Genomic DNA, 27,825 nt, shown 5'->3' on the forward strand with positions numbered 1-27,825 from the left:
TGTCGAGAAAAAATTCAAAATTTCGAGAAAAAATTTGAAATGTCGAGAAAAAAGTCGAAATGTCAAGATTAATGTTGAAGTAAATCTTGATAAAAAAGACAGAATTTTGAGAAAAAGTTAAAATGTCGAGATTAAAAAGGAAAGGAAAAAGGAAGAAAAAAAGAGAAAAAAACAAAAAGAAAAAAGGGAAAAAAGAAGAAAAAAAGAAGAAAAAAAGAGAAAAAAAAGGAAAAAAAAGAAAAAAGAAGAAAAGGAAAAAAAGAAGAAAAAAAAGGAAAAAAAAAGTCAAACATTTTTGAAAAAGCTCCAGGAGCCACTAGGGCGGCGCTAAAGAGCTGCATGCGAATGGAATACTGTATATTGAAACAACTGCTTTTTCAAATAAACAGAAAATTTCAACAAAAAAACCCCCCACTAAACTCTTGTTAAAGTAGCTGTTAAATGTCCTTCCCTGAAGAATAAACTCCAGGTTCTGATTACTGGAGCCCGGAAACCCACCTGTCTCTGGTGGGAGCGCGTGCGTCGGTGCAGATGCAGGAAGCGGTCACAGTCGGTGCAGAGGTTTCCACACATGTTGCAGAGGATGATGGCTGCCGTCTCCCCGTCGTCGTGGTTGTCACACATGGGCTGCGGGCAGAAGAGGAGCAGATGTTACGGGTTTTTGTCCATCACTCTGATAAAAGCTGGTTCTGTCGTCACCCTCGTCTCACCATCTGCTTCTGCTGGCCGTCTTTGCCCATCCAGCGGCCGGAGGAGAGCCGGTCCACGTGGTCCTGGTCCAGCACGCACAGCGACGCCAGTGCCAGCCACAGCTAACGGACCGGGGAGAGAACAGCATCAGTACTTGGAAGTAGTGTAGTATCGATCGATCGGCCACCCGATCGATCGGGCCAAGATCACGGTATTTTCAAAACATCAGTATCGGCCAAAAAAGTATCGGGACATACCTAGTTATTAGGGGTGTAACAATATATCGTGCCACGAAATTTTGCGATACAAAAACGTCATGATACGCGTCGTGGAGGTGACAAACTGTAGGGTGATATTGGATTATTAATATTAATCTATTATGTTGACTAGTAACATCCTGTTGGTGCAGTGGGTCATACATGAGAGAAACTATTCAGTTTGTGCAAAATATTTGTACTTGTATGAAACTGAAGATGCATAATGCAAACCTGACATTTACTTTTAGTTCAGTTTGTGGAAAATGGTTGGCCTGGCTTTCTCTTTAAAACTTAAACAGTTATAAAGCATTACAAACTGTAACAATAGGGCAAACGCACAGCATTGTTTTGTATTTTGTTTCTTTCAAATAAAAGACCATTTTTTCCAGTCATATGTTCCTCATTCAAGGTTGTTAAAAAAATACTGTTATAATATCGTATCGTATCGTTATCGTGACCTCAATATCGTGTATCGTACCGTATCGTGAGATTAGTGTATCATTACACCCCTACTAGTTATTAATGTTTTTAATATATATTCATTCTTAAATAATTTTATATTGTATTTAAAACTGTATTTAACAATACAGACAGTTGATGAGTGTTTATTATAAGATATTGCTTTTGGGCGGCGCCTGATTATCCGTCACTCGTTAATCATCTTTTGGTACTTTATTGACTCTGACGGACTGCTATTTTACGGCTGGTGTTACGGTCTAAAGGGTCCGACTCTGAACAACCACACTTGGTTCCTACGCTCTGCGTAACATCATTACAACACAGTGACAGAAAACTATAACAGCCGAGATGAAAAGCTGCTGCTATTTATTTCATGCTGTTGAGAATTCTGCACTAAGGTTAAGCCAAAATGTATTTTAATTTTCTTATTGATTGTGAGTTTGACTGGATGTCATTCAACTTTTGAACCTAGTAGGTAAACTACCTCTTTTGAAGTGAAATGTATTTATTTCTGTTATTGCACTATTCTGCACTTTTTGTTTTAGTTTACAATTTCATGTTTCTACTGTACATTTTGTGGCACCAGAGCTGATAAGCTTTGTTTTGATCCAATGATGCAGTCAGTGAAAAGAAATATATGTCCATGTTGGAGAGAATGGACAAGAAAAGAAACTTGGGACAATTTGAGTTTTAGTCCTTTTTTTTTTCTTTTTTTTTTACTTAATTAATTGCCAAAATGTATCTGATCGGGAAAAGTATCGGAGTTGTATCGGGAGCCAAAAAAAGTGATTGGATCGGGAAAAATCGGGATCAGCAGAAACTCAAACTCAAGTGATCGGGAGCTACACTGCAAAAACTCAAAATCTTAACAAGAATATTTGTCTTATTTCTACTTAAAATGTCTAATTTTTAGTCCAAAAAATCTCATTACACTTAAAACAAGACGCATCACTGGAATGCTGGCAGACTTTTCTACTTATTTCAACTGAAAATTTACTTGAAACAGGTGAAAATTATCAAATAAGTTATTTTTCTGGTAATGACTCTTGTTTTAAGTGTAATGAGATTTTTTGACTAAAAATGAGACATTTTAACAAGAAATAAGACAAATATTCCTGGTAAGATTTTGCCCAACCCTAATTGAAAGCGGGAGCAAATGCTGCAGAGCGGTGTGTTCGTACCCGGGTGGTGGCGATGCAGCGTACGGGGGAGCGGTGCTCCTCCTCCATCTTGGTGAGGGCGATGATGGTCTCGGCGATGGCGTTCTTGGTGACCCGGGACCAGGCGTCCGACAGGTGACCCTGCGGGGCACAGCGGGGGGTTAGAGGGGCTCCAGGGTCCTTACTTACAACTCTAAAGCGCTCACACTCACCGCCGCCATGTCCTTCACTAGCTTGATGATGATCTCAGCGATCTGGGGGGGCGTGGAGCCCTTCATCCACCAGTGGCTCTCGCCTCGCCGGATGTAGCTGAATTCAGGAGATAAACGTTAATATTGATAAAAGGAGAAGAGGAAAATGTGAGAATATGAAACATACCAAATTAAAAAGCAAATTAAAGGGGAAAAGGAAACAAAAAAAACCCAAAACAAATGAATGTGTCCCTTTCACTCTCATTTCTTCTTGTGTTAACTTGTTGCCACTCCTGTAAAAGTCGCCTAAAACGCCTATCCAAGTTATACCCAAAGTAAATTGAAAGCTGTTCTTGACCCGTTTGAAGTACATGGATGGTTTAGATCTCTTTTGAAAGGTAAAACTCTGAAGTTTTTCCCCCAACTGTCAAGAATCACTGTAAGTGCTACTAGCATTGAGTAATCTAAGTTTGAACACACTGAAATAGAAGTTTTTTATTTCAGACGGAAATTTGTTTTGTAATCAGATGTCTGCATATGAGTGTAGCTGTGTCTTATTAGCTGGAAAACACAATGGTACTACAGCATGAAGCCTTATCTAGTGCAAGTTCAAATTTGATAACAATACCACAAAAAATGAGTATTTTACACATGTTTCTGTAAGATTATGTCTAAACCTTTCCAAAAATGGCCATTTGGAGACGCCAAAAAGACACTTGGATCACCATGGGCATAACTCTTGATCCTTTCAACATACAGTCATAATTTTGGCCTCTAATGAAAGCTGACACTTAGAGGTATCCTATCATATATCCAGATTCACTATCAATATTGCTGAAACATATAAATGCCTAAAAAAGAGTCAAAACACGGACGCACGTTTGATTTGCTGCAGTGATTCACTGGAATGCATGGAATTCCCGGCTGTGGGTTTTATTACCAACACCTGAAGCGGCACATCGTTGTTTTCAGCATTTCATTGGCAATGTGGCAGTTATCAGCACGATTGACTGACTTCCCCTTTTAAACCCTTTAAAAACATTTTTTTTTAAATTTATTTATCCTATTTATTTATTTACCATAAGTCACGTTTTTTTTCATAGTTTGGCTGGAGGTGTGACTTATACTCTGGAGCGACTTCTGTGTGAAATTATTAACACATTATTACCGGTTTATCATTTCACATGTTATTTTCACACTAAACTGCAACTGACGATGAGTCTGACGTAAGTGACGTAGAAGAGGAAGCTGCATCTTCTACCTCCGGAGTTGTTTAAAAGTGACACAGAGGATGAAGATTTCATTGGATTTTAGTTATTTGGAGTGACACGGATGGTTTGGTAAACTTCTTAGCATGTTATTTGTGCTATAGTTATCTGAATAACTCTTAATATGTTATGTTAACATACCAGGCAGGTTCTCAGTTGTGTCATGTAACATAAGTAAACCGTACAATTATTCAGCCTGTTGTTGCCTCTATTCTAGTTTTATTTTAAATTGCCTTTCAAGATGACATGTCTGTTCTTGGTGTTGGATTTTTCCCCCAAAAATGCGACATATATGTTTTTTCCTATTTTATTATGTATTTTATGGCTGGTGCGATATATAGTCCGGAAAATATGGTAGCTTTATTTATTTTATTAATTGTAAAGGGAGGTTTCCCCCTCATGAGCATCGTCCCACCTGGAGTTGAAGATCATGGGCAGCGTCACCGTGGTAACGCCCTTCCCGGCCGCCGTGCCGGCCCCGGAGATGGTGGTTCCTTTGGCCTTCAGCTGCACGGTCAGCGCCTTGGCGATGCAGCCCAGGAACATGTCCAGGATGCCCAGCCGGTTCCAGTCGCCCTTCTCCGTGGAGTGGATGATGTCGCTGATGTCGGCCGGCGGCAGCGCCTTCACGCCGATGATGCTGGCGAGACGCACCGGCGTCACCTCGGGCAGGACGCGCCGGAGCAGAGACGTCACCTGAGAAGAGAAGAGAGCAGACGATGAGGAGGGTGCGTTTACATGGGAAGTTTAATTCCTCTTTAATTCAGAATTAAAATTAAATTCGATTTAAAATGAGTAAAAATCTCCATGTAAACACCTTGTTCCGAATGAAAATGGCCATTCCGAATTAAACTTAATTCCGAAGTAAGTGGCTGGTTTATTCCGATTTTAAATCCGAATAGAATAATTCCAGATCATGTTTACACTCATTCCTCTTTAAATTAATTCTGGTCTTTCTTTCTGCTCGTTCCCTCGCCCGTCTGTCTCCATGACGCTTATATTCCGCGCTGGGCTTGTTTTCCAAACAAAGTTTCAAGATGCAGCACGCAGTAAACGCTGGTCAAGAGCAGAGACCATTTATTTAATAAATAGCTTGGAGGACCTGGAAATAATTAAAGGAACAGATGGAAACAGGAAACATCAAAATTGTGAGCTTTTCAAAGTTGTAGCGGTTAAGTTTGTTTTTTTTCCCGGTAGACGTAACCTCCGGTCCCCCCCCTATCCAATCAGAACCTTCCCAACCCCCAGACCTGGAGAGGAATTGGATAAAGACCATCAAACGTGTTTTCAATGTAAACCTCAATTCAGAATGACTATTTCCATGTAAACTCGAAGGAAAATAGTTTAATTCGGAATTATTTAATTCAGGAATAATTAATACAGAATTAAAAACATCAGGTAACTGTGGCCATAGAAAAAATTAAGATGAAATTGGGTTTCTTCATTAGAAACAAGTCTTGTTTTTCCTTGCAAGTTAGGAAATATTTGATATCAACCACTTTCGTTCCTTTACTGGATTATGTACACTTGTTCATGAACGCACCTGTCACTTATTTGAAAAAGCTGGACACTGTATATCATTGTGCCTTACGTTTTATTACAGGATGTCAGAGGTGTATAAAGTAATTGGAAAAAGTAACTAAGTAAAAGTAGAAATACCATAACTGAAAAAGACTTTGGTAAAAGTTAAAGTCACATATAAGAAAATTACTTGAGTAAAAGTCTTAAAGTAGCTCACATTAAATGTACTTAAGTATCAAAAGTATCTTGTGAAAAAATATACTCAAGTATTAAAAGTAAAAGTATTTTATAGTACGCATGAAAAGAAGCAACACAACCAAAAATTATCCTTCCCTTGTTTTTTTATTTATTTCACTTTCAGGTGAATGAAATGTGGTATAGAATACAACACCAAAAATAAACTGACTTTCTTGCAAAATATAATTCTTTGATTATTTTAATTTGTAACGAGTAACGAGGTGGCAAATGTCAAAGTAACAAAGTAAAAATATATTTCTTAACTTTTAAATGTAGTGAAGTAAAAGTAAAAGTCCTGATTAAAAAAAAAACGTAAGTACAAATCCTCAAAAAAAACTACTTGAGTAGTGTAACGAAGTACATCTACTTCGTTACTATACACCTCTGCAGGATGTGGCAATCTTGTTCACCACTGCACTTTGTATGCAACTGCAAATTGTCCATCTTTATCTGCCCGCAGACTTTCCCCATGGTTAGTTTTTATATATAAATCTCTTCTTGGGCTGGTTCCTACTTATCTATGTTCATACATGTGTAGAGACGCTAATCCTTACAACCTACGCTCACAGGATTTCCTCCGCATGTTGGTTCCTCGAGCCGACACTGACACTGGAACTCTCCCTGGTCATGGAATGACCTTCAGAATAACCTTCAGAATTATCTGAGGTTCCTGAACTCATCACTCTGGGGGAATTTACTTCCATTTTAAAGGATCGAGAAACTAGTTCTCTTGACCAATGTGATTGTTTTTAATCGAATAGTACTGTAAAATTTTACATTATACGGACCTGTCGTGTTCCTGAGTTTATGTTGTAAGTTCTCCGTGCGTCGCTGGTTTGATCCAGATATCCCAAATGATTAATTACCATGTAAACAGAATATTCCCAATGTTTCAGTAACCGGAATATTGACCTTAACCCGAATTTTGACTGCATGTAAACGTAGTGACCGAGTCTTTACCTGGTTAAATAAAGGAAACAAACGAACCTGGCGCTGGACCCGTGGCGAGGCCGTGTGCAGCAGGGAGAACAGGTCCTGCATGAGCGTGAGCTGCTGGGCCAGGTACTGGCGGCCCACGTTGGAGCCGCTCAGCGCCAGCACCATGGACAGCAGCTCGAAGCAGTAGGCGTCCGACGACGCGTCGTCGTCGCTGGGCTGCGAGTTGGCGTTCTCCTTGCTGGAGATGGCGTGCTCCCACTCCTCCCGCACGCGCGTGGCCTCCATGCGGATGGCCTGCACGATGTGAGCGCACACCTGCGGGGGCGGACACGCGTTAGCTTGAGCCGCTAGGGGGCTTCATCTCACCGTGCCGCGGTGTCCGGGCAGCGTTTAGCGCTCACCTGTTTCTGCAGGTTGGTCAGTTTGCTCCTGCTGAAGATGATTCCCACCATGTGCTCTTTGAGGTCGGCGTCGGAGGGGACCTGGTCACACAAACGTCAACGATGTGTTAAACATTTGATCAAACGTGACTGAAGTTATGTAGGATGAGAAGTGGCAGCGTTGCAGACCTTGTCCTCTCCCTCCGGCGACGAGAGCAGGTTCTTCTCCTCCTGCTCCGGAGTTGGCTCGGCGTCTCCACAGATCAGTTTTCCAAAGACCTGCATTTGAACAGAAAGGTGTAAATGACTGTTGTTTTCACTGGAAAAGCTTCGTCTGCAGGTGATCAGGTGATTGGACGAGGAGGCCGACCTGTGACTAGTGTTGTTTCTGATAGTCTGTTTCAGTTTCAGTTTTAGTCTTTGGGTCAAGCTATCATTTTAGTTTTTATTAGTTTTAGTCACGTTCATTCTCCTTTTAGTCGTGTCAAGTTTCAGTCGACTAAAAGTTGCATTTTAGTCTTATTTTAGTCAGAATTGTCCAGGACCATTTTAGTCTGGTTTTTTACTCAAAGATTGTATTTAGCCAAACCTATTTTACAATTCAAACAAGGTTATCTTAGTATTACATTATTATTACCTTATAGACTCAAGAATACATTCATTCATCCAGATACAGAAGACGCTCTAATTTGAGTTTACAACATATTTATTTTTCCGCATTTCTCCCCATCTTTTTCTTTTTCGATGACACATTGGATTTTCTTTGTAGGAAAGTGGATCCAAAGATGGATCTTCTTCTTCTCCCCCCCAGAGTAGATCCCTGCGTTTCTCTATGTAACTTTGTTTTTAATTGACGTTAACTAGAGCTCTGTGTTAACGGCATCAGCCTCTAACTCTGCAGCTGCATCTTCTGGATCTGATTCTGAATCTGATTCTGATTCTGAATTCTGAATCTGATTAACTCTGCATCTTCTGGATCTGATTCCTGCTGCAGCGACTGGGATTGAGGACTAACGTCACCGAGCAGAACTAAACCAGAGAAACTACTGAAAACATGGACATTAAACCAGAGAAACTACTGAAAACATGGACATTAAACCAGAGAAACTACTGAAAACATGGACATTAAGGATCTTTGTCAGAACATTTTGTCTTGTCTCGACACATTTTAGCAGAGTTTTTATTTTGTAATCTACATTTTAGTCTGGTTTTTATTCCTCTACGATATTGCATTCTATATTTAATTATCGTTATCGTCACATGACCAGCATTTTCGTTGCATCTCGTCTCGTTTTCCTCAGGTGATAAAGGTTCGTTGACGACGATATTTAGTCCTAATTCTCGTTGATGAAAGCAACTAAAGAGCTCGTCCTCCTTGAAATGTTACAAAAGACATTTGAAGGAACTTGACTGCTGTTTTGTAACCGTTCCAATGTATTGTTGTACATGTATCCATGTTTTTTGTGTTTCACTCATAGTGACGTGATCATTTCTACCATTAGTCTTATTTGCTCAGGAGTCGATACAAGTTGCAAAAACAATATCCCATGCACACTCACACACTTATTTTTTTGTCTTTATTCCTTATTCTTATCTATATATTGCATTATTAGTTTGCCATCACTTTTGTGTAGTTATACCTTTTGTTTTTGTATGTTAACTTGTGTTCTTTATAACATGTGAAATGTTAATAACTTCGGTGGAGGCCTCAAATAAGCCCATTGGGTTTTTTGCCTCCTCCTGCACTGTATAGTATTTATCTTTGATATTTTCTTGTAAACCTTTAAAACTGTGCAAAACAATAAACTAAAGTTCACCTGAGACGTGATGAGGCGGAAGACTCGCAGCGTCTCGGCCTCACAGTTCTTCTGCTGGGCCATGCTGGCGGAGATCTGTCCGGGGATCTTGATGCTCTCTCCCTCCTTCCAGCCCAGCACCTTCACCTGTCGCACCCTCAGCGTGTTCTCAGGCCCTTTCAGCTCCACCTTGATGACGTGGTGATCTCCTCCGGGGAGTTCGCTCGTCACCCAGCCCATGTGGCGCGAGTCCAGGTCCACCTGCGGAGAAAACACCATGTAAATACGTGTTTGTGCGGCTCTGAGCTGCAAGAAGATCTCAGGTCAGTTTTCATCGTGATTCTCACCTGTTTGATCCGGCAGAGATCTTCGATCGCTTTTCCACACAGGAACGTCACCGACGTCACTTTATTCTGAAAGAACCAAAACAGGAACTTTTATTTCAGCCCAACAACTGGGTCTCGTATAAAGTCAGCACATGTTATTGCTAACAGTCTAGAATTCTTTTTATTTTTTATTACCAACATGAAAAATAGACGTATAACAAGCACCTCCCAAATACACACAACAAAGGGAGGGTATTACAAGACAACAGGTGGGGTTTCAAAGTGTGTACATACTGTAAATACATACAGAGTGTTATTTGTGTGTGTGTGTTAATTACAGAAGAGTATTAGGGCCAGGCAAGAGAAAAAGAGATGTTTTTTTTATTGTGCACTTCAAGAAAAAAATCGAAATGTTCAGAAAAAAGTCAAAATTTCATGAATAAAGTTGAAATGTTGAGAAAAAAGGCAAAATTCAACTTTATTCTCGAAATTGTATTTCAACATTAATCTCAACATTTCGACTTTTTTCGACATTTCAACTTTTTTCTCGAAGTGTACAATAAAAAAAAAATCTTCCCTCTCAAATATTTTTTCTCCTGCATGGCCCTAATACTCTTCTGTAGTTCTGCTTTTATTTTGTAAATGCATAATGATGTGCACTGTCCCTCCTTACCAAATAAAATAAATTGAAATTGAAATAGTTAATTGATTTTTTGTTTCTCAAAAAAAAAAAACAAGTCAAATGGAAATTCAGATAGAACATCAATGGAAAGAGGGAGGTTGGTTCTCCGGCTGAACAGAAATGGAAATTCAAAATAAATAAATAAAAGTGAAGACAGATGACCAATCAGGTGTGTAGAAAGTTGACGAATGGCGACCAGATAGAGTGTTGGGGGTGATAATCCATGGAGAAGTTTTCCCACTTGTGCCATGTTTATTTTTTTCTTGTGTTTCCAGTTCATGAGGATAGTTTTCTTGGCGATATTTAGGGCTACAAGGATTAATTATTTGTTTGGATTTGTCAGATTTATTGTTGATGTGTCGCCAAGTAAGCAGAGGGATGGAGAGAACGATGTATTTTATAACAAACAGCACCTACTGTATACGAGGGCTGAATTTTGTTTATATTCCTGCTATTTATTAGTTTATTCTCTAATACTCAACTTAAGTTTATCGGCCTATTTAGTAGCTTTTGAATTCGATCGCTTTGATTTTAAAATACTTCTTTATTTTCTTTTGATTCAATTGCAGCTAATGACAAATTAATCAATCTGAAGCTTTGAAATGTCTCATTCTATAGAAACATGTGATGATGATAAAAAAAAGACTTGAAACGAGCCGTGATTATCAGAACAAAAGTACTTCTAATGTCAAGTTCATCAAATGTTGTTGTTCAGCTGACAATTGACCCTTTATCAGCCTTCTGATTGGTCCCTGACTGACCAATCAGAAACATCCAGGTCAGAATATCCGGTTGGACCAAACAGCCGTCTCTCTCGTTCACATCAGTGGAAACAGCCTAGTTTTTACTTGACTTGTATCAACATTTAAATCACTGGATTATTGTGTAAAAATGTGTTTTAGTAAAAGCAACATTTGTAGTGTCGTGAGGCTGCAGTGTATGTTTATCCCCAAACTGGCAGAAAAATGATCCGTACTTCCAAAACAAAGTCGGCTCGGCAGCAGCGACAACCCATAGCTACAACCGTGGAAGTGTTTATTTATTTATCTTAAAATGGTTAAGTGGTGTGCTTGGGGCACTTGTACAAGAGAATCACAGGAATACATTTAATCCCAAAACCAACAGTAAACTACGAAACATGTCTGCTTTGGATGAAGCTACGTGGACGGCTGCACCTTCCAGCGTGCTATCAGCTAAACTCATCAAAATATCTTGTTTATGCTGAAAACCTTTTTTAAACTCACTCCACGGTACCTTAAGTATTCCTTTTTATTTATATCTAGTTGCTGTTGATTTTCTTTGGCCCAATAATTAGAAATAAAGTGATGTAAAACCCAGTTTTTACAATGGAAGTGGACGGGAGAGATGACATTTTTGTCCGACCTAGCAACGGGGGCGGGGCTCGACAAAGGGTTAATTGGTCTAAACTTCATGTCTTCTTCAGTTATATTTTTAATTTTGTTGTTAATTTCACTCGACGCCTCCGTCTTGGGGCAACTTTCTGCTGTGAATAATAAACGCCTGATTTGTGCAGCATCACTACAAACCGGATCAAACCGGTTACATCACTAGGCCTGTGTTGAAAAAAATCGATTTCCCAATTCTAAATCGATTCTCATATTAATTCCTAAAAATCGATTCATATGTCCAAAGAACGATTTTTAAAATTTTTTAATTTATTATTATTTTTTTTTTATTTATTTATTTTTTTTCTTTTATTTATTTATGTTTTTTTTTCATCATTACATTACAACTTTTGGTTATTTTTTTGTTTATCCCCAAAAAAGGAATGTTTTGTTGGACACGAGCATAACTAGTGCCATGTTTTTGCCTTTAAATATGTTTAAAGGTATGAAAACATTAAAGTGTTAGGTTATAATTGCATAAATTGTCTATATTTCATTACCGGTACTTTATATACTGTCTTGGGGTTACATTTGCAAAAAATTATAAAAACCAAATGCTCAAAAATTAAAAACCAAAATAGACCGAAAATGGAACGAATAAAAATGGAATGTTGGAAAAAATAAAAGCGATTTCATCCGTCTCTGTTTCCTCCCTGAATCTGTTTGATAATTCTGACCCACATTATGTTTCTGAAAGCAGTTCTATCAGCATTCTGGGAGCTGATTGGTCCTTACAGCATCATTAGCTGCAATACTTGCTGTTGAATCTCAATATAATACTAGTATTAATATGTTGCAGAACTACAGTCATATAATTCATGCAACAGCTGAAAAAACAGTTTTAATAACACTAACCCAAATCAATATCGGAATCGAATCGAATCAAATCTTGATAATCGATTCTGAATCTTAAGAATCGGAATCGAATCTTGATATTTGAATCGATCCCCAGCTCTATACATCACATCGGTCCTGTCTGCAGCTTCAACTCTCCATTTTTACGTTTTCAGCCTCGTACGGATCAGCTGCTCTCAGAGGCGGCTCGCCGTCGGCCCTTACCCCGATGTCTCTGGAGTTGTCCACGTGCACGGAGGCCTTGGTGGCGTTGATGCCCTTCACGCAGCTGATGGTGATGCTCTTGGTCTTGTTCTTGTCCTCGTCCCCGGACTCCCAGAACGTTTCCGTGGAGCCGTCCGTCAGGCTGCCGATCATGGCGGGCCGGCTGGACGTCTTGATGTCCACCACGCTGGTCAGGTCCTTCAGGCAGGTGACCAGGCACAGATCCTGCGGAAGACACAACCCATGAGCACCGAGGACGGCAACGTGCCGGATCAGAACCGGAGCACTGCTGGATAACGGGTTAGTGGTCTTGCCTGACTCATGGCCTCGTAGCCCGACTGGACGCTGATGTTGAAACTCTCCTCGCTGTCGCCGTCGTCAGACTTGGACAGGATGTTGTTGATGTGATGGAACACGTTGCTCTGGTGGAGGAACTGGTGGTCGGACTGCTTGAACTTCAGACTCCAGCACCTGAAACAACAAGTCACAGCCATTTAAAAACATGGATCAAGAAATTCAAACAGTTTTCAGATGAGGCATTTTGTTCAGAATCAGAACTAGCTGGGAGGGAATATGTAAAAAATCATAAAGATTGTGCACTTGGTGACAAGTTTTTGATATTTGGCATGGTGTTAGGTATGCCCATAAGGTTTTCAAAAACCACCGCAAACAAATCTGGACGGCCCCCTAGTGGCCGGTTTGCAGAAAAAAATTATTTGGTTGTTTTTCTTGTATATGGGTCTGTTGTGAGTGCTGGGGTGGGGATGGGAATGTGGGAGGGATATAAAAAGAGATAAAAAAAGTCGAAATGTCGAGATTAATGTTGAAATACAATTTTGAGAAAAAAGTCGAAATGTCGAGATTAATGTTGAAATACAATTTCAAGAATAAAGTCGAAATTTCCTGAATTAAGTCAAAATTTCGCCCTTTTCCTCAACATTTCAACTTTATTCACGAAATTTTGACTTTTTTCTCAACATTTTGACTTTTTTCTTGAAATTGTACTTCAATTTTTATATTTTCTCCGGCATATGATATGATATTCTGAGGAAGGGACTGGACTAAATAAGTGTTCTGCTTCATTCTGTTCCCTCTCCAACACATTATCTTGCTGCTGTTCTTTATTTCTGGATGAGACTGTTAAATTGTTTTGCTTTTTTGATATTTTGGCGCTTTTAATTTGATGGTGATTTTTTGTTGTTTGAGATAAAGCAAACAACATTTTTTCTTTATATCTGGTTGTTTTTCTTATCTATGGGTCTGTTGTGAGTGCTGGGGACGGGATGGGAATGTGGGAGGGATATAAAAAGATGGAAGTATTCCCTGTTATATTGCTCTATTACTGTTGTATCTTGTGAAACTACTTCCGATAGAAAACAAGACAGACATTTAGGTGATTTTAGTGGAGCGGAGCCGAGCACCTGAGCGCCATCTGCTGCAGCGAGGATCCGCTGGGAAGTGACATCATGAGGTCGGAGATGGTCTGCAGGAGGCGGTGGAAGGTGTGAGGGAGCGGGTGAGCCGCCTCCCCCGCGATCACGATGTCCGACAGAGGATGTTCACAGACGCCCAGGTCTCTTTCCTGCGAGGAGGAAGAGAGGAGACGAGAGTCACCGCGAGCCGCTCGGCAGCAGAGGTGAAGCTGCAGACGGGAGAAAACACTCGCCTGCTCCACGATCTCTTTGTTCCCCTTGTTGTCTTCGTCCTCGTCCTCCTCGCACTCGAAGGGCGACGGGGTGAGAGACGCCACGAAGTGCCAGAGGATGTCGTGCAGGCAGGTGGTCTGGATCACGTTGCAGAGCAGCCAGTTGAAAGCCTGACAAAAGGAAATCATATTATTAAGAATCAGAAAACCCAACAACTAACAGAATATAAATGCACAGCGGTATAATAATCAGTAACCGAAGCCAGTGGCGGCTGATGCTAAAGATTTTGGGTGGGATGGACTAAAAAATGTATCACGATAATTTCTGGCATTTATCCTGATAATGATAAAAATTACGATAAAAAAAAAAATACTATTCAACTCCACCTTTTTAACTATAAATCTATCACCACATTCAGTCTTTGGAGCCAAAACACTGCTCTAAAAGATACTAAATACTTCTTTCTTTCTTTCTTTCTTTCTTTCTTTCTTTCTTTCTTTCTTTCTTTCTTTCTTTCTTTCTTTCTTTCTTTCTTTCTTTCTTTCTTTCTTTCTTTCTTTCTTTCTTTCTTTCTTTCTTTCTTTCTTTCTTTCTTTCTTTCTTTCTTTCTTTCTTTCTTTCTTTCTTTCTACCATAAATCAGCTTTACACAAAAACGTCATCAACAGGAATTTATCGTTTTTACCGTGAGATACAAATTCTTACCGTGGGGAATTTTTTTGGCGGTTTATCGTGAACGGTAAAATATCGTCCATTCCTAGACGGAACTGACCTTGTCATACATCAGGGTGTAACGTTACCCAGAAGTCCCGGTTAAATAAATCTAAATCTAAATCTACTCTGCCGAGGTTCTAAGCTTCGCTCCAACCTCCTACTTCTGCTCCAGGTGCTGAATTGTAGTGGAAAAGAAACCAGGCCGAGTAGAGCCGAGTAGGTGCTGGTGGAAAAGCTGCACTAGAGTCCAGACAGTCGTACCTCCATGGCGAAGACCCGGCAGGCAGACTTCCGCAGCGCGTGCTTCATGGCCACCTCCAGCCCCTCCAGGTCGTGGTGCTGGATGACGAAGGCCAGGACGGGCCACTGGAAGTTCCTCTCGCCCTTGCTGAGGGATCCGTGGGCCGAGATGAGCCGGGACAGCTCCGGGGACGGGTGGCGCAGCAGCGACGAGCCCACTTCTGTGGGGAGGGACGGAGCAGTTTAGTGCTAAAAGGATATTTACGGCTACAAGGATTCATTATTTGATCGGATTTGTCAGATTTATTGTTGATGTGTCGCCAAGTAAGCAGAGGGATGGAGAGAACGATGTATTTTATAACAAACAGCACCTATACGTATGGAGGATTTTTTTGTGCCAAAATTAAAACTGACAGTTTTACATTTCATGATTCACACGCAGCAACACAAAATCATTAATTAAATGTGTCATTAATTAATTAAATGCTGAAATAAAAAAATATATTTTTTTTACTTAAAATGACTTGTATTTTAATTAATTAATGACATATTTAATTCTAATTTTAATTAATTAATGACACATTTAATGAATTAATGATATATTTCATTCCCATTTGAATTAATTAATGATGTATTTATTTATTTCATTTTGGCACAAAAAATCCTCCATATATACGAGGGCTGAATTTTGTTTATATTCCTGCTATTTATTAGTTTATTCTCTAATACTCAACTTAAGTTTATCGGCCTATTTAATAGTTTTTAAATTCAATCGCTCTGATTTAAAAACGACTTCTTTATTTGCTTTTGATTCAATTGCAGCTACTGATCATTTAATTCAGAAGCTGTAAAATGTCTCATTCTATAGAAACGTGTGACGACGATAAAAAAAAGACTTAAAACCAGCCGTGATTATCAGAACAAAAGTGTTTCTAATGTGAAGTTCATCAAATCAGCTGACAATTGGTCAACACTTCACACGTCTTCTTCAGTTATATCTTTAACTTTGTTCATTTTCACTCTTGACGCCTCCGTCTTGAGGCAACTTTGTGCTGTGAACAATGCAAGCCTTATTTTTCCAGCATCAGTACCAACTGGATCAAACCGGTTCCATCACATCGGTCCTGTCTGCAGCTTCAACTCTCCATTTTTCGTCGTTTTCAGCCTCGCGAGGATCTGCTGCTCTCAAAGGCGGCTCGCCTTCCATCCTTAACTAGTGTTGTATTCATGAGCCTGTTTAAATTTTAGTTTTAGGGCCAGTCCCAATGTTCACCCTACTTTCTACCACTAGCCCTCACCCACTACGATTGGGACACCACTTGCTCCGTCACTGCGTGGTTTACGTTCGGGTACGTAAGCGACTGTGTAGTTACGTTTGCACAAACGTCACACCATATCAGGAAGCTGAGAGCTAAAAGCTGTTTTAATTTCAGCTGTAGCGCTGTTAATATGCCACTTTATTAAGTTTTAATATTTTTTCAGGCGTAAAAGTAACCGTTAAGATCCCCAACCTGGGCTCAGTTTATCCAAATAACGCCTGTTAAGAAATTTGCTGCGATGTTTTCGGGGAATGAGAAGAGCCGCCGGCTCGGGAGCTGATTTATGGTTCCGTGTTAAATCGACGCAGAGCCTACGACGTAGGGTACGGCGTACGCCGCGCGTCGCATCGTAACCAACGCCTTAGGGTCTGCGTTGGTGTAACGCAGAACCATAAATCAGCCTTTATTCTGGCGAGATCTGAAAAGACTTCGCAACAACGAACAAGCGGGTGATTATGTACATTCACTGAGTGAATATTATGAAAGTAAAATATATATTTCTCGCTAGAAATGTAATCAAAACGCATTTTTATGCAGAAACTAACTCAAAATATTGATTTTATTCACTAAAAAATAAGAAATGTCCACCATGTTTTTTTGTTTTTGTTTCGCTGTGAAGGGCTAGATTCATACACACTAGCCCTCGTTTAGGCCACTAGCCCTACATGCAAAGTGGAATTGGGACACCACTACCCTCACGGGAACGCGCAAAATTTAGGGGTTGGGCTGAAAAGTAGGAATAGGGTGGGATTGGGACTGGGCCTTAGTCTAGTCTTTGGGTCAAGCTATCATTTTAGTTTTACGGAGCGGTTTAGCAGCTAAAACGAGGCTCTGCCTCCCTCCGGCCCTTGGCGGGCGACGACTTACCTGCGTCTCCGCTGTGGACGCGGCGCCGCGGCACGGCCTTGACCCGCGCCGGGGACGGCGAGTGCTGCTTGTCGTACTCGGACGCCACGACGGAGTAGGACCGCTGGAACACGGTGCGCTTGGCCGTGTCGCTGTCCGTGATGGGGCTGGTCTCCAGACTGCAGGACCACCAATAAACCAAAAACAAAACAGTTCAATATCATTACAACAATAGTGCTAAAAAGAGAGAGAGAAAGAAAAGAAAACCCTTCTGTGTGGCAGAATTATGTATGAAATCGGTCTTATTTTTTCAATTTTCGGTGTTTTAAATTTTTGAGAATTTGGTTTTTAGCATTTTATGCAAATGTAACCCAAAAACAGTATATAAAGCAAAGAAATATAGATAATGTATGCAATTATAACTGAAAATTTAATGTTTTCATACTTTTAAACATATTCAAAGGCATTAGTTATTCTCGTGTCCAACAAAACATTCCTTTTTTGGGGAAAAACAAAAGAATTCCAAAAGTTATTTGTATGAAATAAATGACTAAGAAATAAATAACTCAAATATGCCTTTCAATATCCATTTAAAGTGCAGAAAAAAGAAAGAAATTGCAACAGCTAAACAGCGCATGTGTGAATTAAATGACTTGACTACTTTAGACATCTTTTAGACATCTTTAGACATACAAATCGATTTTTAGGAATTATTATGAGAATCGATTTAGAATCGGAAAATCGATTATTTCAACACAGGCCTAATGAGGGGGTCACCTGGATGTAAATGAGGGGTTACCTGGGGGGCATGGACTTCATGTTGCTCTCCGGCTCCTCGAACACGTTGGGGCAGGCGTCGGGGGTGACGGAGATGTACGGCGCCGGCACCGACGTGGACCGCAGGTACCGCATCTCGTCCTGGAACAGGTTGTCGTCCTGGTAACCCCCGAAGTTCTCCGTGTGCTGCCTGGAGACACACGACAGGAACCCGCCGCGTTACCGGGACGGGCACTCAGCGTCGTCATGACAACCGCATCAGGAACCGTTACCACGGAAACAACTTCCAATCTGACACCACCTCCACCTTTAAAACCAAACTTAAAACCTTTCTGTTTAGTAAAGTTAGTGTTAGTAAACCTCTAGTTAGTGTTTAGTAAACCTCTAGTTAGTGTTTAGTAAACTAGTTAGTGTTAGTAAACCTCTAGTTAGTGTTTAGTAAACCTCTAGTTAGTGTTTAGTAAACCTCTAGTTAGTGTTCAGTAAACCTCTAGTTAGTGTTTAGTAAATTTCTAGTTAGTGTTAGTAAACCTCTAGTTAGTGTTTAGTAAACCTCTAGTTAGTGTTCAGTAAACCTCTAGTTAGTGTTTAGTAAATTTCTAGTTAGTGTTAGTAAACCTCTAGTTAGTGTTTAGTAAACCTCTAGTTAGTGTTCAGTAAACCTCTAGTTAGTGTTTAGTAAATTTCTAGTTAGTGTTAGTAAACCTCTAGTTAGTGTTAGTAAACCTCTAGTTAGTGTTTAGTAAATTTCTAGTTAGTGTTAGTAAACCTCTAGTTAGTGTTTAGTAAACCTCTAGTTAGTATTTAGTAAAGTTAGTGTTTAGTAAACCTCTAGTTAGTGTTTAGTAAACCTCTAGTTAGTGGTTAGTAAACCTCTAGTTAGTGTTCAGTAAACCTCTAGTTAGTGTTTAGTAAACCTCTAGTTAGTGTTAGTAAACCTCTAGTTAGTGTTACTAAACCTCTAGTTAGTGTTAGTAAACCTCTAGTTAGTGTTTAGTAAACCTCTAGTTAGTGTTTAGTAAACCTCTAGTTAGTGTTTAGTAAACCTCTAGTTAATGTTTAGTAAACCTCTAGTTAGTGTTTAGTAAACCTCTAGTTAGTGTTTAGTAAACCTCTAGTTAGTGGTTAGTAAACCTCTAGTTAGTGTTTAGTAAACCTCTAGTTAGTGTTTAGTAAACCTCTAGTTAGTGTTAGTAAACCTCTAGTTAGTGTTAGTAAACCTCTAGTTAGTGTTTAGTAAACCTCTAGTTAGTGTTTAGTAAACCTCTAGTTAGTGTTTAGTAAACCTCTAGTTAGTGGTTAGTAAACCTCTAGTTAGTGGTTAGTAAACCTCTAGTTAGTGTTAGTAAACCTCTAGTTAGTGTTAGTAAACCTCTAGTTAGTGTTTAGTAAACCTCTAGTTAGTGTTTTCACTAACCGACTGACCACCTCAGTGTCTGCTGTCTACATCTGTTTATATAGTCGTCCCTGTAGTACAACAGTTAGCCATTGTGTCTGTGACTGCGTTTACATGCATCAATAACCCTTTTAAAACCTGAATATTGTCAATAATCCGAATTTGCACGGCCATGTAAACACCAATAACCCCTTTGAATAACCCGAATTTGATCATATTCCGGTTTTTAAAAACCCAAATATGAACCCTGGGTTACTCCTTTTAAAACCTGAATATTGGGTCATGTAAACGCCAAACGGAATATCCCGATCAAATGGAACAGGAATTTGTTTTCTGCACATGCTCTGTTCACAAGGAATCCTGGTCTTTTGAGTCCAGGAAGTTCTTATAAACACGGAGAAACCAAGACCAGGAGGAGACTAATCACTTCATAAATGTAATGAAGGATATGAACATTTCTGCATTTGTAGACGGTAGAAAGTACCGGGATAGAAGATTTACAAGAAGGTGAGAGAAAAGTTGCGCTAAGCAGCATTTGTTTTGGATTTGGATCCAGGAAGAATAAGCAGAAATGACGGGAATTGCGTCATGATGTTCTCCGTGCGTCGCTGGTTTGATCCAGATATCCCAAATGATTAATTACCATGTAAACGGAATATTCCCAATGTTTCAGTAACCGGAGTATGAGCAATAACCCGAATTTGACTGCATGTAAACGTAGTCACTGTGTCTGTTTCTTTCCTTTCTCTGTTTTTCAGTCTCTCTGTCTGTTTTCTCTTTTCTTGCTCTGCCCAGCTGGCTTCTGACAGGAGGGACCCCTTAAAATCTAGGTTTCTTCCCTCCTAAAGGGGAGTTTTTCCTTGCCACTGTTTGGCTTAAAAGGGACCTATTATGAAAAACAGATTTTTTCTGTCTTTAACATATATAAAGTGGTCTCCCCTCAGTCTGCCAACTCAGAGAAGGAGGAAAGCAACCAAATTCTGCAGTGTCTGTACAGCCGCCCGGATGATCCATCCAGTGTCATGTGACTTCTACGAGCCGTTCAGGATTGCGCATTTTCGTTACGTAAGCAAAATGCAAACCACGCCTCGGTCTCCTCCGCTGCTGAAACCACGCCCACAACTAACTCCGCCGGCCGGAGCGTCCGCCATTGTTTAGAAGCGTATAAGTGTATCGTGTAAGTTTGACATACGGTACTTTTCTTCTTGGTTTTTTTTTTTTGCATTTGCTGTAGGATTTTGTAGCATTTCCTGTAGTGCAGCTCCATCAGGTAGATACGTAACTCAACCCCAGCCACTATAGTACGGTATTTTACCAGATATTTAGTGTGGCTTATAATGCGGTGCGTCTTATATATGAAGGGTGTTTTAAAAGAGGCCATTTATTGAAGGTGCACCTTATAATACGGTATACATTAAATGCCATAATAGGTCACCTTTAAGGTTTTTCTCCCACTAGGGGAGTTTTTATCTGCCATTGTTTATGTAATAATTAATCGGGGTTCATGTTCTGGTCTCTGGAAAGATCTTAGAGATAACTTCTGTTGTAATAGACGCTATATAAATAAAACTGAATTGAACTGAAGTACCTGGCCAGCGTCTGCAGGTAGAGACAGCCCATCTTGTTGGGCAGGTCGTCCGACACGCCCTCCTTCAGGCTGGGCAGCAGCTGCGGGTGCAGGGGTCGGGGCGGGTGGTGGCACAGCATGCTGGGCTCGGCGGCGCTGCTGAGCGACAGCAGGAACAGCGCGTTGGCCCGGATCACCTGGTGGGCCTCCATGGTGGGGAGGGCCCGGGGCGTCTTCACCTGCAGGGGCTTCTTCCTCGACTGCTTCACCTGCACAGGGACACACGGGTCAGTCTCACGCTTTCGGGGGAAGGCAGCGTGACGTCGGAGGCGCACGGTCCGGAGTTCGGCCCCCCGAGGCCTCCGAGCTGCGTGCTACCTTTTCCCGGGCGGCGGTTTGCTTCTCTCTGAGGTATTTCTCCCGGCAGCGGTCACACACCAGGTACCAGGTGCTGCCTCCGATGCCGCCGTCTCCGCAGTTCCCGGCCCAACCGCCGCAGAAGTGGCCGATGCTGTTGTAGCCCTGGCCCCCCGCGTAGCGGCCGCAACCTGCAACGGAAACACAGGAGGCGTTAAGAAGCTCCTCCCTGTGTATGCTATGTATGTATGCATGTGTATATATATGTATGTGTATATATATGTATGCATGTAGCTTAGATACAGAAATGAGAATGTGTAGGATGTTATTACAATTCAAAAGCACCTATAAATAGCTAACTTTTTTTTTTTTCTTGTGAAAAGGATTGTCGTCATAATCTTAGGCTTCAGTATACATCTTTTGGTCCTTGGTTTTTAGTTAAAATTGTATATATATATATATATATATATATATATATATATACACGCATATATATATATATATATATATATATATATATATATATATATATATAAAATTATATATATTTTTATGTATTACACTGACAATTTACACCTGTACTTGGGTTATTTGTGTTGTGGAAATTGTAAGGACCAATAAACTAAACTAAAATGTATGTATGTATGTGTATATATATGTATATATGTGTGAATATGTATGTGTGTATGTAGATATATATAGATATAGAGCAGATGGAGTTAATATAGAGATAGTATGTTGTAAATAAGTATATTTATATAAATATTTATATGGGCATGTGTGTACAAATATATAACTATGTGTATGTATATATAGGTAAGTGTGTGAGTATAATTATAGTATAGTTAGTTATTATAAATACTTGCTAATACATGATTAGTGAATGGGGGTAGGATTAAATAGGTTTACACTTCTTCCTACTCCTTTTTGCACATGTACATTAAGATATTAAGTGTTAAAAGATTAAATTCTTTGTATTTTTTGTTTTATTTTTTTATCTTCTCTTTTAATTGTTGTCTTTTTACATGTACAAAATAAATCAAATCAATCAAATTAATCTTCAATTAATGTTTTATGTTTGTATGTATGTTTTATGTATGTTATGTTTGTTCCCTTGTTTGACTGAATTGTTTTTGTTTTCTGTGGGGACTGCGGGTGGAAACTAGCATTTCTGCTAAAATCCGGTGTATTTACACAGCTTAAAGGAGCTGTATGTAAGAGCAATAATAAAACGAATCATAAAATTACCCAGATATGTCAACAGACATTTAAAAATCATGTTAATTTCAAATACTTATGTCACTGACAACAGCACTCAAGCCAGGATATTCCAGTTTAAAAAGAGGAGTTGCAGCCCTCAACTGATGTTTATGTTGTCATTTTTTGTTTTGGCCTGAAGCTCCACCCTCCACCTATCTCCCAATCACCAAGTCAGTATTGTTTCTGAAGCTCCACCCTCCACCTATCTCCCAATCACCAAGTCAGTATTGTTTCTGAAGCTCCACCCTCCACCTATCTCCCAATCACCAAGTCAGTATTGTTTCTGAAGCTCCACCCTCCACCTATCTCCCAATCACCAAGTCAGTATTGTTTCTGAAGCTCCACCCTCCACCTATCTCCCAATCACCAAGTCAGTATTGTTTCTGAAGCTCCACCCTCCACCTATCTCCCAATCACCAAGTCAGTATTGTTTCGGCATCCGGGTTGCCAGCTCGGCTCTAATTATGGCAGCCATGGCAGCCTACGTTCCTGCTGCATTCTGCAGCCTACCTGGCAACCTCTGGTCGGGGGGAGGAGGGGGAGGGTACACGCCGCTCAACAATATTTTGAAAGTGACTGCAGTCCCAGTTTTGGCCATTTCTTACAGACGGCTCCTTTAATGTAGTGTTCATTAATATTCATAGTCCCTTCTAAAATAAACTTAAACTTAATCAATCAATCAATGAGTATTCCGGGAGCCTCACTCACCTGGGTGTGCCTGCCTCATGTGGTAGGTGACGGGGTACGGGTGCGACTCCCCGCACAGCTCACAGATGGTGTCCTTCTCCGGCCCGCCCATGGCCAGCTGGGCCATCTCCCCGAACAGGTTCCCCCTGGGCCGAACCTCCGCCTTCTCCCTCTTCTTCTTCTCCTTCTTGGCCTTCTTGCCGTCCTTCTCGTTCTCCTTCTTCTTCAGGATGGCGCTGGAGCCGGGGCTGGGGAAGATCATGTTCTGCGTGGCGGCCTTGATGGTCGCCATGGCGATGTCCTCCCAGAAGGCCACCAGGTGCTGCAGCGTCAGCGGCAGGATGGACTTGGCCCTGATGGAGACGTGGGACGTCATCTCGTAGCCGCCGCCGCCAGAGCCGCCGGCGCCCTCGGCCTTCCCGTCCTCGCACTTCTCCGGCAGCGGCGGCTCCTTCAGCATGGACAGCACCTTGTTCTTGTTGATGCTGCCCATCTTGGAGATGTCCGGGCCGTGCGGCGCGATGTTGAACATGTTGAGCGCGGAGGAGATCTCCAGCGAGTGGCGGTTCTTCAGCTTGCTCTCCTTCTCCTCGGCGCCCTGCGCGCCGCCCAGCGAGCTGCGGATGGGCGCGTGCTCCTTGGTCAGGTCCGGGTTGAACTTGAGGAAGGAGGAGCAGGCCATGGCGTCGTGCACGATGCCCTCGTGCCACAGGAAGGCGGCGAAGACGGCGCGGGCGCACTCGGCCACCGAGGGCGACATGGCCTGCTTGGCGGGCTCTGCCGCCCTCGACGCGCCACCACCGCCGCTGCTGCCGCTGCCCTCGCCCTTGAACAGAGGCCCCCCCGCCTTCTCCTTCTTGGGCCGGGCGTGGCGGCTGGACGCCTTGCGGCTGACCTTGGGCGAGGAGCGGCTCTCCTGCTCCTCCTTGACGGGGGCCTTGCCGATGCTGAAGTGCACTTTGCACGAGCCCTCCTCCGAGTTTTGGCCGTCCAGGTTCTCGTCGTTGGGGTCGTTGGGGTCATTGGCGTCGTCGTTGGTGAGCAGCGCGCTGGAGGTGCAGACCTCCACCACCTCGCTGTGCAGGTTCTCCTGGGTCACGTGAGGGGAAGGAACCCGGTTCTCGGCGTTACCCATCGTCCCCTTGTTGGGGTCTTTGGGAGACACCTTGGGCTTCGGGGAGGTGGAGCGGCCCCTCAAGGGCTCGGTGAGAGGAACCTTCTTCTTCCTGAGGGTGTCCGGGTCCAGGGTGTAGGAGTCGGACTTGGACCTCTCTCTGGGCGGATCCAGCTGGGCCTTGGAGGAAGGGCTGACTTTAGGGGGCAGGTTCTTGTCGTGGTTCTGGGAGGAGGAGGAGGAGGTGCTGGAGGGGCTGGAGCGGCCCGAGGACGACACGGCCTTCTGCTTGGGGGAGGAAGAGCGAGAGCCGGGGTTCGGGGACTCGGCCCGCGTCCCCGAGTTCCTGCCGTCGGCCTTCAGCGCCTGCAGCGTGTTGTGGTTGGGGGAGTGGGAGCGGCTGTGGGAGTCGGAGCGCAGCTTGGCCGTGTCGGAGCGCAGGATGAGCGCCTCGCTGGCCGAGAGCCCGCCCTCGCCCGTCTTGGACGAGCGGCTGCCCCGACCCTCCAGCTTGGGCGAGCGGTTCTCCTGCCGCTGCTTGGAGGCCGGAGACATCGGCCTGGCGCCGGACATCAGGTTCCCCCGGTCGCCTAGACGGCAGCCATGCAGACAAGAGTTACACCGTGAGAGGAGGAACTACCGGCGGTGAGAGACGCTGAGGGTCAGTCACTCAACAAAACCACAAAAACGTGTTGCAAGAAAAAACAAACACAGTTAAAGCTCCAAAAGATGACAAATGTTAGAAACTTGCAAAGAAAATGAAAACAGGGAGTGATTTGTACTCGACTGGCTAGATGTCGTCTACGAGTAGTTTGTCTTTTATCAGACAAACACTGGAATGGATGAGGGTTGCTAGTGGAGCATGGAGGCGCTCATGAAGGATGTACCGGCCCGGCCCAGACCCGGGGCAACGCTTGAAAAATGGATGCAGCCTCGGCAATAAACCGAATCAATAACATTCAGAGTTTTATGTCTGAAACTAATTTAACATGGAGCATCTTTCCTGTTTCCTATAAAAGTGCTCAGAGTTTGAAAGTTAGCACCCTCACAAGGAGCCAGATGACTAAGCATAAATGTAAAACTTTATTTAGGCACAAATATGTACCAGTGGCGGCTGGTGCTAAAGATTTTTAGGGGGCGCAATCTACCTGGGCATATATGGGGGTGTAACGGCACACAGGAGTCACGGTTAGGTACCAGCTTGGTACAATGGGGGAAAAAAGTCTTCAAAAAAGCGACTTTCAAAAGTCGCTCAAGAGAGCATTTAATTCAACAATGTAGTCAAGAAAGCTCTTGCTTTTCCCACTGTTAATGTTCTTTTGCACTTCATATTCTGTGTTGCCATTTGTTCAGCATAATATTCATATTTTCATGATCATGTCTACAGTAATTTTTTTATTTTCTTTTTTTCTAAATTTTCATTCATGTTCTACATGCAATTTTTATGATATATTATTTATTTTTATTTTTTATGATTTTATATACTCATAACTATATACTATAGCCTACTGGCCTGCTCGCTCCTCCCCTCCCTGTTTCTTTTAACTGCACTTATTTGTGTAATGTTATGTTAGGTTATGTGCTGAATAAACTAAACTAAAAAAAAAAAAAAAAACTAAACTAAAAAAAAGAAAGGTTAAAATAATATTTTGGTCCTTTAATTTAGAAAAATGTAACCATCCAACAATAATGGATTATTGGTCCTAAGTTTTAGTGAAGCAGTTCAGTTCTGCTGCAGTGAGAAAAGAAAACTGAACATAAAGTCGGGGTTTAACATTTCAACAAGTCCACTGTTGTTTTGTATTGTTTTTTTCTTCCTGGTTTGGGTTAAGTTTATTTTACACATTAGAGAGAAGAAAAACATTAACATTTCCATTGTTCTGTCTGGAATTTATATTATTTGAAAAGGTAACGTTCCTTTCTTTCAGATATTTGATCAACAAATATCATTTCAAAAGCAAGTCATTTAACCTGTTTAAAACAAACATAAAAATCTGGTTTGTGTAGTTTGATTTTCTAAAAAAGACGGGGAATGAATTGTCCAATCACATTAGATTAAGAACAACATACGAGTCACGATACTGATCGCTGATTCGTTGCTGATAACTGAGTTTCTTTATGAATCTAATTCAAACCAATTAAAAGATTCTCAGGTCACGTTCTTATCAAATGTTGGAGAGTTTACACTGGATTCTGTTGGACCGGCGCCCCTTACTTCCAGAAGGAAATAAAATAAAATAAAACATTTTGGAACCAAATAAATATCAAAACAAAATTTAATTACTATTGCACGGAAGAGTATTAGGGCCAGGCAGGAGAAAAGATATTTGAAAGGGGAAGATTTTTTTTTATTGTGCACTTCGAGAAAAAAGTTGAAATGTCGAGAAAAAAGGTCGAAATGTCGAGATTAATGTCGAAATACAATTTTGAGAAAAAAGTCGAAATCTCTAGATTAATGTAGAAATACAATTTCAAGAATAAAGTCAAAATTTCGTGAATAAAGTTGAAATTTCGCCTTTTTTCTCTCAACATTTCAACTTCATTCACGAAATTGACTTTTTTCTCAACATTTCGACTTTTTTCTCGAAAATGTACTTCAAAATTAATCTCGACATTTCAACTTTTTTCTCCACATTTCGACTTTTTTCTTGAAGTGCATAATGAAAAAAAATCTTCCTCCTCTAAAATATTATTTTAATTTTTCTCCTGCCTGGCCCTAATACTCTTATGTACTATTGAATGTCACCCACAGACTGAAATTACACCTTCTTTTAATAATTATATGCATCTTACAGCATGTTTTTTCTTTTCTTTTTTTCTTCTTCTATTCATTTAACGGGGGCGGCGCCCTAGCACCCTCTACTGACCAGCCACCACTGATGTATACTCCTTATGAGATCTAAAGCTGCGGTTCTGTTTTTACAAATAAAATTATCTGTTTTTATGTATTTCCCTTAAACCTATGCAGGACCGCATGTAAATGTGCCCTGAATAATCAGCGTCTGTGTTAGGGCTGGGCGATATATCGAGATTTTAATATATATCGATATATTTTCAAACTAGAGAAAGAATTTTTTTTTCTTTTTTAATGATTTTGATATAGCTTATTTTGTGACAAATTGACTTGAATGTTTTATTTGAGATTTGCATAAATGTTTTGTTATTTGCACAACTGTCAACCTCAGTGGAAAAGTCTGCCTGTTACTGTCTACATTGTATTAATTGCACAGTGTATTTTAATTTAATTGTTATGCAGGAAAGGGATATTTGTTTTATTTTATTCAAGAAGCATTTTTATTCTATATATGCAGGCAGTTTATTTTTATTTCATTTGTTTTATACATTTTGATATTGTGCAGACCTCTGTTAATAATGTTACCTGTGTGACATTTGGCACGAGGCTTTGTATTAAAACTGACTGTTTTTTTAAGGGTTTGCCTCAGAAAAAAATGAAGCTAACAGAGATGCTAACAGAGATGCTAACAGAGATGCTATGCTATAATGCTTTGGGGGAAACCCCAATTATGGCACA

General features: G+C 41.1%; 1 protein-coding gene across 18 annotated transcripts in view; it reads right to left on the bottom strand.

The window, feature by feature from the left end:
• Positions 1-27,825, bottom strand: part of mycbp2 (MYC binding protein 2) — a 181,973-nt gene that overhangs the window by 11,944 nt on the left and 142,204 nt on the right. For 13 of the 18 annotated variants that reach the window (XM_061724185.1, XM_061724179.1, XM_061724182.1 and 10 more), the window contains 20 exons: positions 23,201-24,883; positions 21,254-21,423; positions 20,897-21,144; positions 17,933-18,102; positions 17,157-17,324; positions 14,992-15,191; positions 14,038-14,187; positions 13,793-13,953; positions 12,686-12,842; positions 12,372-12,596; positions 9,246-9,311; positions 8,920-9,159; positions 7,292-7,381; positions 7,124-7,204; positions 6,771-7,037; positions 4,441-4,721; positions 2,779-2,875; positions 2,588-2,707; positions 711-812; positions 499-627 (listed from right to left, as the gene is read on the bottom strand). In XM_061724185.1, the coding sequence (XP_061580169.1) occupies positions 499-627; positions 711-812; positions 2,588-2,707; positions 2,779-2,875; positions 4,441-4,721; positions 6,771-7,037; positions 7,124-7,204; positions 7,292-7,381; positions 8,920-9,159; positions 9,246-9,311; positions 12,372-12,596; positions 12,686-12,842; positions 13,793-13,953; positions 14,038-14,187; positions 14,992-15,191; positions 17,157-17,324; positions 17,933-18,102; positions 20,897-21,144; positions 21,254-21,423; positions 23,201-24,883 (4,805 nt within the window). The remainder of the gene's footprint in view (positions 1-498; positions 628-710; positions 813-2,587; positions 2,708-2,778; positions 2,876-4,440; positions 4,722-6,770; positions 7,038-7,123; positions 7,205-7,291; positions 7,382-8,919; positions 9,160-9,245; positions 9,312-12,371; positions 12,597-12,685; positions 12,843-13,792; positions 13,954-14,037; positions 14,188-14,991; positions 15,192-17,156; positions 17,325-17,932; positions 18,103-20,896; positions 21,145-21,253; positions 21,424-23,200; positions 24,884-27,825) is intronic. The other 5 variants (XM_061724195.1, XM_061724192.1, XM_061724184.1 and 2 more) reach the window with 2 other exon arrangements.

The sequence above is a fragment of the Cololabis saira genome, chromosome 6 (assembly GCF_033807715.1).
Source record: "Cololabis saira isolate AMF1-May2022 chromosome 6, fColSai1.1, whole genome shotgun sequence".
Taxonomy (NCBI): Eukaryota; Metazoa; Chordata; class Actinopteri; order Beloniformes; family Belonidae; genus Cololabis; species Cololabis saira.